This window comes from Lissotriton helveticus, chromosome 8 (genome assembly GCF_964261635.1).
Source record: "Lissotriton helveticus chromosome 8, aLisHel1.1, whole genome shotgun sequence".
In the NCBI taxonomy this organism is placed as follows: domain Eukaryota; kingdom Metazoa; phylum Chordata; class Amphibia; order Caudata; family Salamandridae; genus Lissotriton; species Lissotriton helveticus.
The window spans coordinates 1,348,966,097-1,348,979,041 of NC_136069.1; the positions used below are offsets into that span (position 1 = coordinate 1,348,966,097).

Below are 12,945 nucleotides of genomic sequence, written 5' to 3' on the forward strand. Positions count from 1 at the left end.
GTACATACCAACACCTGCACAGCGTCATTGACAATAACACGCACACCAACACTCAAAGCACCTCAAATAGATACACACACGGGCAGCAACCCATGTCCGCCGTAACATAAACTCACAATAAAACATGTCAAGGCAGAAGAAAACATGACTACACATGCTAATACGCTTGAGTGGATAAGCAGGCAGACACCGGAAGGCACACGTGTGCATGAGGCTACGCACAGACGCATCAGTTGTACGGCACTCACAGGGCAACCACACACAGCCTCATGCAGACATCGCAATAACCACACTGCCTGCAACCACAGAGAAGCACGCACATTCAGGTGTACAATATGACAGGTGCACAGTAAGTGAAACTGTAATCCTCATTTCAGTCGCAGTTGAAAGTAAAAACCCATATCACTATTCCACTCGAAGCAAAGAGAATTCCCCAGTGACGCGCAATCCGCTTCTAAACACTATCACGGATTCGAGTCCACCCCGCACCGAGAGCCGGAATCAATCCCTTACTCCGCCAGAAAAGTAGACCTCCTACGGCCCCTGCACCAATCATCCTCTCTGGAGACGCCCAGACGAAAGAAAGTGCGGAGGATAAATTACTCCTGCGGCGGCGAAAAGGACAAACTGCTGTGACTCGTGTGTTTGTGTGTGTCAATGAAAAAGGCGGCAACGGCAATGTAGAAGCAACCAAAGGCAAGAGACTGCACATTGGTCAAAGAAAAAGGCTGTTAATAAGGGAAAACACGTAGCGGCTCGAGTCAATGAGGGAGATGCTGCAAGAGGGGGAGAGAGACTGCGTGGGAGACGAGCGCGGCCATGCTAATTAAAAACAAATGGCCCCTGCGCGCCGCTGCTGGCTCCCGAGAGCAAAACGCTCTGGGAGTAAATATTGCCCAAAAAGCTGGGACATCCACACGCCTTTGGCCAATTGCGTGCTAAAGCCAGATGCAAAGGCCAGTAGAGTGTGAGCACCACAGGCACAAACTTCTACAGAAGCTGAAGTGATTCCAAGAGGCCGATTTCCTAGAGCAACACATGCGTGCTGCACTAGGCTCGACCTACAAAGGGCTGCAGAGCATCCTAAAGAGACAAAGAAAGCAGCGCTCAAGCATCTCCTTCATTCACATCTCCTGAAGGAGGCAGACAGCTGTGGAAGCCCCATATTGCACTATCAACCCAAGCCTGGAGGTAATCAGTAATAAACTGCAGCAGTGCTGTGTCAAGTCTCCGATCCTGAAGGCTGCCAACACTACCAGGCCTCCTAGGGGAACAGACTTCATCATGGTAAGCTAATAAGAGTCTGCAAGTAAGACAAAACCAAGATGGAGGATGGAATATGTTCCCTTACATAGGGTATCAAGGGAGGGCGAAAGGTCCATCTTCGGTCTGAAATTAGCCAAGACATTATGATTTTTGTAAAATTATATGAATAAAATACTTGAAGGGGATTTTTCCAGCTCTTTATCCATTGGGCTGTTACTGTGTCGTTCACATTTTGCTTCGCCCACTGAAGCGCTGGGTCAGCTTGCTTCAGTACTAGCTAACTTAGAGTGACTGAATTTTGCTCTTTCACAAGGAGCACATCCGCACACAAGGTAGTTATCCTTCAGCGCCAGTGTTTTTGTCTTTACTTTATTATTACTTTTGTGTTACCTTTGTGTTTAGGGCCTGATGCGATAAAGCACTTCAAGCTTTTTAAGCACAGGACACGTTCCAACTTTATCAGTGCCTGTCTCCTGCAAATGCGATTGTACATTCCCTTTGAAGTGGTCTTTATTTATCTGGCTGACTGCTGCTATTCTAAAGCATACCAGAGCTTACCCATTTGAAACTGTTCTTTATAATGCTATTTTCTTTTTTGTATACTTGCAATGAGGTGCATTTATAACTGCACTCCTATATGTCATGCTGGTTTATATTTTAATTGAAGACTACATTTATACTTGTAAACCAAGTTATATGTATGTTCTATTTGTATGGCTTTCTAGTTTGCTTTCATTCCTCTTGTAGTTTGTGTTTATACTGGCATTTAACTGTTATATTAATAATCGAAAGTGTGTGTTTATTCCAATTTCCTCTCCTATCTATCTTTACAACCCTGTGTATCTGGGTCTGTCTTCCTGTCTATCTCCATCTAGCTGCCTGCCTATCCACCTTCCTATCTAGCTGTCTGTCCATCTATCTACCAGTCTGTCTGTTTCTCCTAACCTATCTATCCACCTCTGCTTTGCCTATCTATCTTTGCAAGCCCCTCTATGTATCTGCCTTTTCAACATTCTCTATTGATGTGTCTTTTCAACACTCTATATTTAGCAATCTTTTCTGCTCGATTAGTAAAAATTATTTTTAAAAAGCATTAGCAAAGGCAAGAAGCTGACAGCCAACGTCAGACCGACTGGCTCTTTTAAGTCTGGTGTTAGCCAAGACCTTTTGACTTTAATAACATTATGTTTATAACAGTTACCTATAGGGGGTTTTAGACAGACTTCATCCAATAGTTTGTTGTTGTGTCATTCACATTGTTCTCCACCCACAGCCATATTCAGCCACTGACTGACTACACTGTGAGTTATGACATGCTGCCATTTCATAACAACAGTTAAGTTCTTCTGTGCACTCAATTTTAATCTGTTTATCCAATGTTATTCATGCAAGTTCATGTTGTGCTACTCCAGCCTAGCACTGTGTCTGGCAGTGCTCATATATGATTCAAACTACGTGGTTCAGACTAATCTGTTCCTTAGGATGTGTGCACTTTTACATAAAACAAAAATGTTTCTTCACTGTGTTATACTCGAGTCATTAAAGATTTTCAAAGACTCCTTTGTTGATTATTCTGTGAATTTTATTCATCCATATGCTTCATATATCAATTCAAAATCATTGAATCATGAAATTCATAACTGGCACTTTGATCCAGAAACAATTTGTAGAATACCCAATGCACTTCGGGTCATTCTACGACCTTTCATCAGGGGTCTAAAGGAAAAAATTCCAGAAAAGCCTAGTGAGCAAGTCTCAACTTAAAGATTAAATACTAGCTCATGTAAACATATTCAGTAATACGTAATTGCATCAAAGATTACAGAGCTGATCATCAAGTCGGCTCTATACCGTGGTGTTTAAATTACATGGGGTGACCTGTCTTACATACAGTATCTAGTGTATTAGCATCTCTTTCCATAACGACTCTTCAATACAACCGGATTAAGCCGTGTGTGTTGCGGGCATGAATGAGTATCTTAGCGCAATTGCGGTAAGACTTTTAACAAACCGCATGTCACCAGATCAAGCCGCGCTGAATAAGCGTATTACAGAAGGATTAAATGTCCGTGTGGAAAGATTTATGTTGGTCAAACTGAGAGAAAGGTGAAGGTGAGATTAACAGAACACAAAAGTAATATACACTTAAAGAATCAAAAATCTACAGTGGCCACACACTGGTTCGAAGCAGGACACACCATAGCTCAAGTTAGATTTACAATAATGGAAGCTATTGAATCACGTTGCGATTTGGATCCACACAAGCAACGCCTGAGAACTGAGTATTTTTGGATAAAAAAAATTGGATTACATGCATCCGCATGGGATGAATGACAGGATTGAATTAATTTGCTTTCTTTGAAAACAGACACTTGCAATTATAAATTGATATTAATAATGCTTTATTGTTTCTCTGCAACCGGTTACATCTAGAAGTTTCATTGCAACATTGTTTCACTCTTTTGATGATCATTCATGTGTAAGGGAGAGACATAGCATTTGAGCATCATTTTGTTTGATATATGTCACTTGCTGTAATTATCTTAAAGTCTTTACAGTTACGAGAGTGTTCACGACTTTACTAATGTGGCCGCTACCATAACCGAGAGGTTTGATAGCCTTCAATACTTTACTAACATGACCGCCATAATTATATCACGTGGTTCAGGTATTGGTTACAATTTACCTCCGGAATGTCTACACTAATATACTTTACGATATATACTCTTGATTACGCTGTAGGTGCATGTCAACATAACTTTTGTAAACATCGGTTTTGAAACAAAGGTATGCGTCCTTCCACGGATCACATGACGAGGTACGAATAGAGGATAGGTTAGTTCACACTATGGGTTGCGTTTAAGTATTGCCCTCATAGGGTAGATGTTGTCACGTGATTCCGAAACAGGAAGTTGGTTCACTTGGAATTCTAATCCACGCGATCATATGTTTGGAAGTAAGTTATTGAAACGTGTTTAGATTGTGGGACAATATTTCTTGTGTAATACGCTTACTCAATGCTGCTTGATCTGGTCACATGCGGTTTGTTAAAAGTCGTACCGCAATTGCGCTAAGATAGTCATTCATGCCCGCAACACACACGGCTTAGTCTGGTTGTATTGAAGAGTCCTTATGGCAAGAGATGCTAATACACTAGATACTGTATGTAAAACAGGTCACTCCATGTAATTTAAACACCACAGTATGATAGAGCAAGATTTCGCATCGCGACTTGCTCGATTCATGAACCTCGAAACCGTTGTAACCTCGTAACGAATTGTACGTTTTACTAATATCTTTTATTTCCGATATATATGTATGATAGAGAAGCTTGCTTATGTGTTTTATTAATACGAATAACTTTTGTAATTCTAAAAATGGCCGCTGCTTGACTTTTCTCTTCTGCGCATGCGTCAGTCACACTCACGTGACTTCGTGTAGAGATAGTTTTGGAGGGAAAGGGTGCGCATGCGTAATAAGCAATAAGATGGCTGCGCGTTGATAACGTGGTGAAGCTTTGTGCTGCTGCTCTTGTGACATTGTTCGTTGCACTTACCATTAATGCATAGTATATTTTTTATGATGATGAAACCTGAAATGTGAAATCATGACATGTAATACATTCATTCATTTCTATGTTTTAATTTGTTTTCGCTTACTTTTCATGTATCACGGGAAATGGGGGTCCGAATGGGTCGTGAGCCATTTTGAAGGTCCTTTCTGCGCATGCTCAAGATGCGAGGCCACAGACAAACTTGGACCGTGGAACTCAGCCAGCTGGCAGCCACAGTCGAGATGCTCCTGAGAGAATTACCTCTGACCCAGGAGGATGGAGCCAATGTCTCTATATTGTTACATATGTATAAGTTTTCATTGTATTCTGTGCGACTTCTCGTGGGAACCCCAATCTTGCTAGGCGGCACCCAAAAATGTAAATTAGGCCTTAGAATAGTCTGTTCTGATTGGTGTGTTAACCAAATCCTACTTTAGGACCAATCCAAATTGAGGATTCTGACACTTTGCAACATTTGGGGGGTGGTACCCTGTCCCAAAACAGTATATCTAACCTAGGTTTAGCTAGAGAAATTGTCCGACTTGTCTGAATAGCTGACCTGTCACTGACCCAACGCACTCAATAGGTGACTTGATACAGAGGTGCTGCGGAGCTCTTTGTCCGAAATCTGACCATAGACTCTGAAGGTTTTACTGAACCTTAAGTGCTGGCGGAGCACTTTGCTGGGGAATTCGCTGACCCAATCGGGGTCCTGATCGATAGCTGCAGAGAGGGTGGAGCGCAGGCGTTGCTTCCGAACTGCGGGTGCTGGTCGTATCCTGGTGGTCCTGTCCTGATCCGAATCTGGGTTTCCTGTCCTGTCCTGGGGTGTCCATTCTGCACCTGCTGTCCCACTGAGGGTTATCCTTCCTTGAGGGTTTTCCTGTCCTTAACTGACCCGTGGCCAGGGTTGGTTTTCACACCAGTCTAGGTAAATATCGCTCTGAGTTCTTAAACTGCACCTTTCTATTTTTCTGTCTTTGCTTTAATAAAGACATACCTTTGCACGTGAATAATTTTCCATGCTTTCTCCTGCAACCATTGCATTTCATAAAATCATTTGCATTTTTATTTCATAGCGTGTTCCTATGTTACCCTACCTTTTAGAAATCATTTTCTGTATTGCAGTTTGCAACTTCTTGTTATGATCTTGGTTTTTCTCTCGTAAACTGACTAAAGTAACTCAGATTTATAGCGTGTTCACTTTCCCCCTTATCTTAGTTTTCCTCTCACTTAGCGGGTTCCCTGTCGCACTAGTATTCTATTGATAAAGCTGTATGACTGACCTTTATTTGAATTTAAGATAAAGCTTTCAAAATTTCCAGTTGTCCGTGGTCATTTCATAAAAGTAAAGTCATATGTTAAATAGTATATTTTGCTGCCTTTTCCTTTTACAGCTAGCTCCCTGACCCATCGTTGTCATAGGTACCCATAACGGTGGATGGTAAGTTGGGTACACTGGAAAATCGAAAAGGAACTCACAATTATTGGTAGTAGATTGTGTGGTCATCTGATCAATGTATATGATAAAGTAAAGTATATGGGCCCGAAGCCAGAAGTGGCGAAATTATTGGTCGGGTGACCCGCGATCTCTAGCAGTAATTTTCTGGTAGCAGAGTGATGGTTAGGGACTAGTTAAAGGATAGGTAGGACTAGTTAGTCTAGCCAAGTCCTGGTTGTATTGAAGAGTCCTTATGGCAAGAGATGCTAATACACTAGATACTGTATGTAAAACAGGTCACTCCATGTAATTTAAACACCACAGTATACAGACGACTTGATGATCAGCTCTGTAATCTTTGATGCAATTATGTATTACTGAATAAGTTTACATGAACTAGTATTTAATCTTTAAGTTGAGACTTGCTCACTGGGTTTTTCTGTATTGTTTCCTTTAGACCCCTGATGAAGGGTCATAGAATGACAAGAAATGCATCGGGCACGCTACAAATTGTTTTTGGATCAAACTGCCAATTATGAATTTCATGATTTAATGATTTTGAATTGATATATGAAGCATATGGATGAATAAAATTTACGGAATAATCAACAAAGGAGTCTTTGAAAATCTTTAATGAATCGAGTACAACACAGTGAAGAAACGATTTTGTTTTATGTAAAAGTGCACACATCCTAAGGAACAGATTCGTCTGACCCACGTAGTTTGAGCCATTTCATAACAAGCTCATTCCACAAACAAAGTATTTCCCTTCAATGCAAGTGACTACTTAGATAATGTGTGCTTTTTCTGAGGGAAAAAAATATTGTTATCTTGCCAAATGGCTGGCAGCCAATGCTAAACCTACTGACTTTGCCAATGCTTTTTCATTTTTTATATTGTTTTAAGTGTGTCTGCAGGGAGGTGGGCCTCCTCACACCAGTTCTCTCCTCAGACAAGGACAGTTGGCCCGAAAAATAGCTCGACCTGAAAATCTAGCTCACCATGATGAGTGGGCGAATAGATCTGTTGAGCTCTGTAGCCTTTAAGTAAATCGAAGTGACACCATTAATCGTCATACATGTTTTACCTTACTGAGACTTAAGTGTCTACAATTTTATAAACGTGCGATAAAATCTGTGATCAGATACTATAAAAAACAGGTATTTCACCATTAATTAGAGGGGCTTTACAACAGCACTAAGAGGACAAATGTCACGCCGGTTTGCAGCGACTGTGGGCTGCACAAGGAGCGGTGCAGAGCAGTGGTGTTGAGCATGCTTCCAGTCCTGGGCAAGAGGTGTGAAAGAGAATACCTAAACAGTTATCTTTACTGAGAGATGGTATGCTGTGCGATCCATCTTAAGAACTGCGTTTTATAGTCATGCTATTTTCTGCTTCTGCTAAAATTTTGCATAGCCCTTTGTAGTAGCAAATTACTTGCTGGTAATCTTCATTACTCCGAGTTAGTCTTCCTCGCCACATGACTAACGTAGTGAGCTTCAGCTCCACACCAGAACCCTCCAAAGCAAAAGTTAGCCTCCCATCCCTTCCCAATATGGCCGACCCATACACCTCATGACCACTATAAGAGGCCGGCCGGCCCAACCCCAAAGCCTGAAACTACCAAGCCACACCATGAAGCCGATAGCCAGACAGGGAGGGAGGGAGGGACGGGAACTCATGTGGCAAGGAAGACTAACTTGGAGTAATGAAGATTACCGGTAAGTAATCGGGGCATTACCTCCTCATCAGTCTTCCTCGCCACATGACTAACGTAGTGAGCCTGCTCTCTGTATGAAATCCCGTTTCTCGCGGCCGTGTTCCTCGTCCTCCCGGGGGCGGGGCCGGGTGGTGCATCACAGGTGTTGCCGGTCGGTTTCTTACGGCTAGCCCGCCTCTTCCTGCCTGCTCTTAAGGGCCAGGACCTCTTTTATCATTGTGGTCTCCGGTGGGCTGCTGCTTGTTTGTGGTAGTTCCTTCACCTTTGCTATACGGCTCATGGAGCAAGTGGATGCCCCTGTGGGTGAAGGTTCGGACTCCCAGGATTCTGCTGAGTCTGTCTCACTTCAGTCCATTCAGGACATGATTCAGGCTGCGGTGGCTGCTGCCGTTCCGCCCGCCTCTTATAGTGGTCATGAGGAGTATGGGTCGGCCATATTGGGAAGGGATGGGAGGCTAACTTTTGCTTTGGAGGGTTCTGGTGTGGAGCTGAAGCTCACTACGTTAGTCATGTGGCGAGGAAGACTGACGAGGAGATAATGGAGTATTAAGATGCTTGTAACTTGCCAACCATGTTAGGAATGTGTATATTGCTTCGCTGACAATTTCATTCATTGCTGCATTTATTTTTTCATTCTGCGGGTTACCGTTCGTATTTTACACACTAGACTTAGGGTTTAGACATGTATATTTTAAAGTTTTGTCCCCCGTCAGGTCAGTGAGACTGCACCTTAGTTTCCCAGCTCTGCGAACCCACTGACTATTGAAACAGGCTCATGGAGGAAGGGAAATCGACCAGTGTGTGTCACCACATAAGACACACCAGTCAAAAAATATACGTATATCAGAAAATTCTCAATTCCAATCGGCCAAAGAGTTTATTGCTCAAGTCACCAACAGAGAACACACCTTTCGGGCGCATTTGGAGGCCAAATGAGAAAAACAATTCTGAAAGTAGACACCAACGCTCGTTGCATAGATGTAAGGATCGCTTGTGCATTAAAAATGGCATTTAAGCCTGCAGTCTTAGTTCTTCCAAATAACACTTTTTAAATAAACAGTGAGCCACAATTACTTAGACGGCAGACCCCAGTTATCCACTAAGTCGACGAGAGTTGGCAAAATGGAAGTTCTATTCTTTTTCGGATCAAAGTCAAAGAGTGACAGCGAATGTGTAAATAAATGCGGCCAACTACCCACGCAGCGCCGCAGCTTGGGGGTTGGTAATATAGGTGGGGGCCCTGTGATACTATACAATGTTGCTGCTAAACACTGTTACTACACATTAAACAGAACGTCCGCTCATGCGCAATTGCCTGAGCCTTGGGGCGCGCGAGTGCCTTACATCGTGCTCCCGGGCAATCGGGTGTAAATACTACTTCCATAGAGCTCACCTCGGTCATACCACCGCGATCCTCCTCATAGTCTTGCCCGCTAAGCACAGACTTTAGCTTATCCATGCCAGTACTTCGACGCTGCCCGCAAATGTGCAAACTTGTTGGGTTCTGCTATCTGCAACAGGTTGATTCCGCCCAGTCAACAGCGGGACCTTGGTATCATGACGTCACCTGGGCGTCTTGGTATTTGTTGCTGGAGTTCTATAAACAAGAACAGTGAAGACGGACAAAATGTGCTTAACTATACTGGCTTTTGCGGAGTTATGGCGAGCCCCTTAAAAATGGTGTCTGCTCTGTAATGTTGCCATAAAATGTTCAATTGAAGAAAGCACTACTAAATAAAATGTTAGGTTGTACGAAAGAGTTATATTCGTCCAGTACATGGTATCTAATAGTTAAATATGAACCTCCTTTCTCTACTTATGTTAAGTGGATGCATATCTTTTGTACATAAATTTATTTGACAAAATACTGAGTGCATCGCCGTTTTAGTTCTCGATTTTACTGTGTAAATATTTTGCTTCTACTGTTACGTTTTACATGGAATGTCATCTCTTCAAGATGGCCGTCAGATTTGCAGTAGCACCTGCACACTGGTGCTTGTGACGTACAGCCGCACAGGTTTAGGAAGGAAGGGATGTGTCACGTGAAATACAGGGTTGCTGGTTACAGTTTGCACTTGATATCTCATGTGCGCCCGGAAGTTTTGGTGCTCTTATTTGTGGAGTGGGTGAATAGAAGATGGCCAGTGAAACAGCGTCCGGGTGCAGTAAACAGAAATCAAAAGCTGGCACTATCACAGAGAGGGCACTGCGTGACTGGGGGTTGACAGGTCAGTATAGAGATGGCTGTGTGTGCTGTCCGTCCATACCCGGTGTAGCGTCTTATGGTTATTCTCACCCCTAAAGTATAGTAACCATGAGCACAAATAATTGTATTTGTATTCTTGCGGTGCATGATTTTATTTCCTTACTGTGCACGAACCAACTTTCAAACGCCATAGGCAACTTTCAAACGCCATAGGATACACCCAGACACCTCTGAATAAAATAATCAGGGAGAAAATTCTTTACCCCGGAACTAACTTAAGTGTCGAATATTAGTTTAAAACAGTGCCACAGTTAAACACACTCTATTCACCAGGCATATCAGAATTTGGAATTACTTTAAATAATGTTGTAAAGATTCTAAAAATAAAGATGTCTATGATCTCCGAACATACAAACCGTATTCGAGAAATGTTCATTTACTTCTGAATTGGCCTCAGTCAGTATGGACCCATTTCGTTTTCTTGCTTTCCTCACCAACAAGGCTGTTGAAATGAAAGTCAGGGTCAAGGTGAAGTATGAAGTAGAAGTTTATTAAATCAACCCCACACCTTAAGGCGGTGCGTAGGTCAGTTAGTCAGAACAATAATGGCCGTGGGTGGCAGGGGAACGGAACCTGGACAGGATGGAATGTTGGGGAACCAATGGGAAGGGTGGGGGGCAAAGGATGCTCTCGCGCAGGAGAGCTGGCACACACCACTTGTCATAGGGTCCCGGGGGGAAACCAGGACTAGGTTACAACACATCTTCCTCTCTTGAGGGTTTTGACAGGTAAGCCCAACGTGTGGCAGGAAGAACTTTAGGGATAAGTGAACTGGTAAACATTGGTCACAAAACAGTTTTAAAAACATTAGGGATCAGGAAGGCTCTCCCTGACGTTCTATTTGCCACGGGAGATGAGGAACGCACTGTGTGTCAGTCTGGGATTCCGTGTGGGTTCTGCCCACCCAACGCTGAAGCAGTGACCGCCAAGCTGGCTTCAGAGACAGAGTGGGAGTTGCCGTACAGCTCCGTTTGGTGGACGGAGTGCGTGGGATGGCCCCCAGGGACTGGTCTGAGTGATTGACAGTCAGCTGAGTCAGTGGCAGGTGGGAGATGGTGTGAACTGTGTTTATGGGTGTGGGACAGTGTCCAGCTTGGTTGTCGTCCTAAACTCACATATCATAGCATGGAACCTTCAGGGTGGAAACATTGTAGGTGTTTGGGTGTGACCCATTCCACATCATCAGACTTTGCATCGTTCATCGTGGCAGGGCCTCACACAGTACAGTCATAGTCCTAACGTGGATGGTGAGTTTCCGTAAGGGCTCGCTGGGTCTTGTTATCCACAGGTATTATGCTGGCCCGCAGGACCTGTATGCATCTAGTCCGTACCTATGTTTACCACAAGGTGTGAGCATGGTACTGGTCTGAGTGCCCTCTTGTTCCCTTTCTCTGATTCCTCATCGTTCTCTCCACCATGGCACTCCCTTATAGTATAGTGCTCCTGTCTGCTGTTACTAGAACTGACTTCTCCACCCTGGTGAGGGACCACGGCTTTGGAATCCTTTTTCTTGGGATATTTCCAGGACCATAATGTGCCGCGTCTGCGCTTACACTTACTCATACCACAGGTATCCCTCACGTTGTCACTCTCAGGGATGGTTCTGACATCACATCTCTTGTAGTACTCTGTACCAGTGTCACTTGTACTTTCTTTTCCAACAACTCTCATGCCTTCGATACTTGCATCCGCAAGGACCTGTTCTTCATCTAATTTCATCACGTGAGTTCCCCTAAAGGATGTGGTTGTGTCATCTGTGTCTCTTAATTTACATTCACCCCAGCGTTCCACAAGCCTCTTGTTAATCCTTATCTGTACTTTGGGGTGAGGATCTAGTACGTGTTTGTGTGCGTTTTTACTTTCATTCTCTGGCTCTACATCATATAACCAGTCATAATACTCTCCTTGCATGTTGCATTTCGACTCTACCAGACACTGACCATCATTTTCTTCTAGGTGACCGTCGTCAGCGTCATTCCTTCTTGTGACGGGTGTTGACTTGATCCTTGCAGTAGAGTGCCACACTTCCACATCTTGGTGGCAGGTAGATTTACAATTGTACTCCACTGGTACCGTGGACAGAGATACCATACGCTTTCCTCCATAGGTCAGTTCGCTTTTATCTTCCAGGACTTCTTCACTTATATTGTCCTTTACCTCATAACTCGTGAATGCATTTTGTTTAGTTTTGAATTTGTCAGTGACTGCTTCATTTTCCCTTTTCTTACTCCATGCAGCCTTTGTCCATCCCCTTTTGGTCATGGAAGATGGCTTCTCCTCACTTAACGTCTTGGAGCTTGAACTGAGTTTGTTGTTGATTTGTGCCAGCCTATTCAAAGGTTCAATACGGTTGGAATCTATCATTATGTTACATTTCTTCTGTTCTTCCCACCCCAGTACCGAGGGTCCTTCTTCTGAAACATAAACCGTACTCCATGTACTTCTCTTCATATAGCTCAATTTCGTTACACTGCCCCCTGTTAGGTTGATGTTTTCTCCTGTGTATGTTATCGGGGACATTTCAGTTTCCATCAATTCATTCCCTTGTGTCACAGTCAATTTACTTTTCCATATATTCATGTTTATCAATGTGCAGTTCGAACCTGAATCAGCGATAACGTCAATCCCAACTCCATTTATGTCTATGGTACTCTCAGGTTTGGTTTCACTCATGTTACATTCATTTTTGCAAACACCAT

The 12,945-nt window shown here is 43.3% G+C and overlaps 2 protein-coding genes across 3 annotated transcripts in view; one reads left to right on the forward strand and one right to left on the reverse strand.

Annotated features, from left to right (window-relative positions):
• The window catches only part of SFT2D2 (SFT2 domain containing 2), a 109,390-nt gene extending 99,837 nt beyond the window's left edge, over positions 1-9,553 (reverse strand). The window contains exon 1 of the mRNA XM_078658335.1: positions 9,374-9,553. Coding sequence (XP_078514461.1) covers positions 9,374-9,439 — 66 coding nt within the window. The 5' untranslated portion in view covers positions 9,440-9,553. The remainder of the gene's footprint in view (positions 1-9,373) is intronic.
• Positions 9,554-9,983: 430 nt separating this feature from the next.
• CHD1L (chromodomain helicase DNA binding protein 1 like) overlaps positions 9,984-12,945 on the forward strand; it is a 296,369-nt gene continuing 293,407 nt past the window's right edge. The window contains exon 1 of one of the 2 annotated variants that reach the window (XM_078658336.1): positions 9,984-10,208. In XM_078658336.1, coding sequence (XP_078514462.1) covers positions 10,118-10,208 — 91 coding nt within the window. In that variant the 5' untranslated portion in view covers positions 9,984-10,117. Of the gene's footprint in view, positions 10,209-12,239; positions 12,354-12,945 lie in introns of those variants that run through there. The other variant, XM_078658337.1, reaches the window with a different exon arrangement.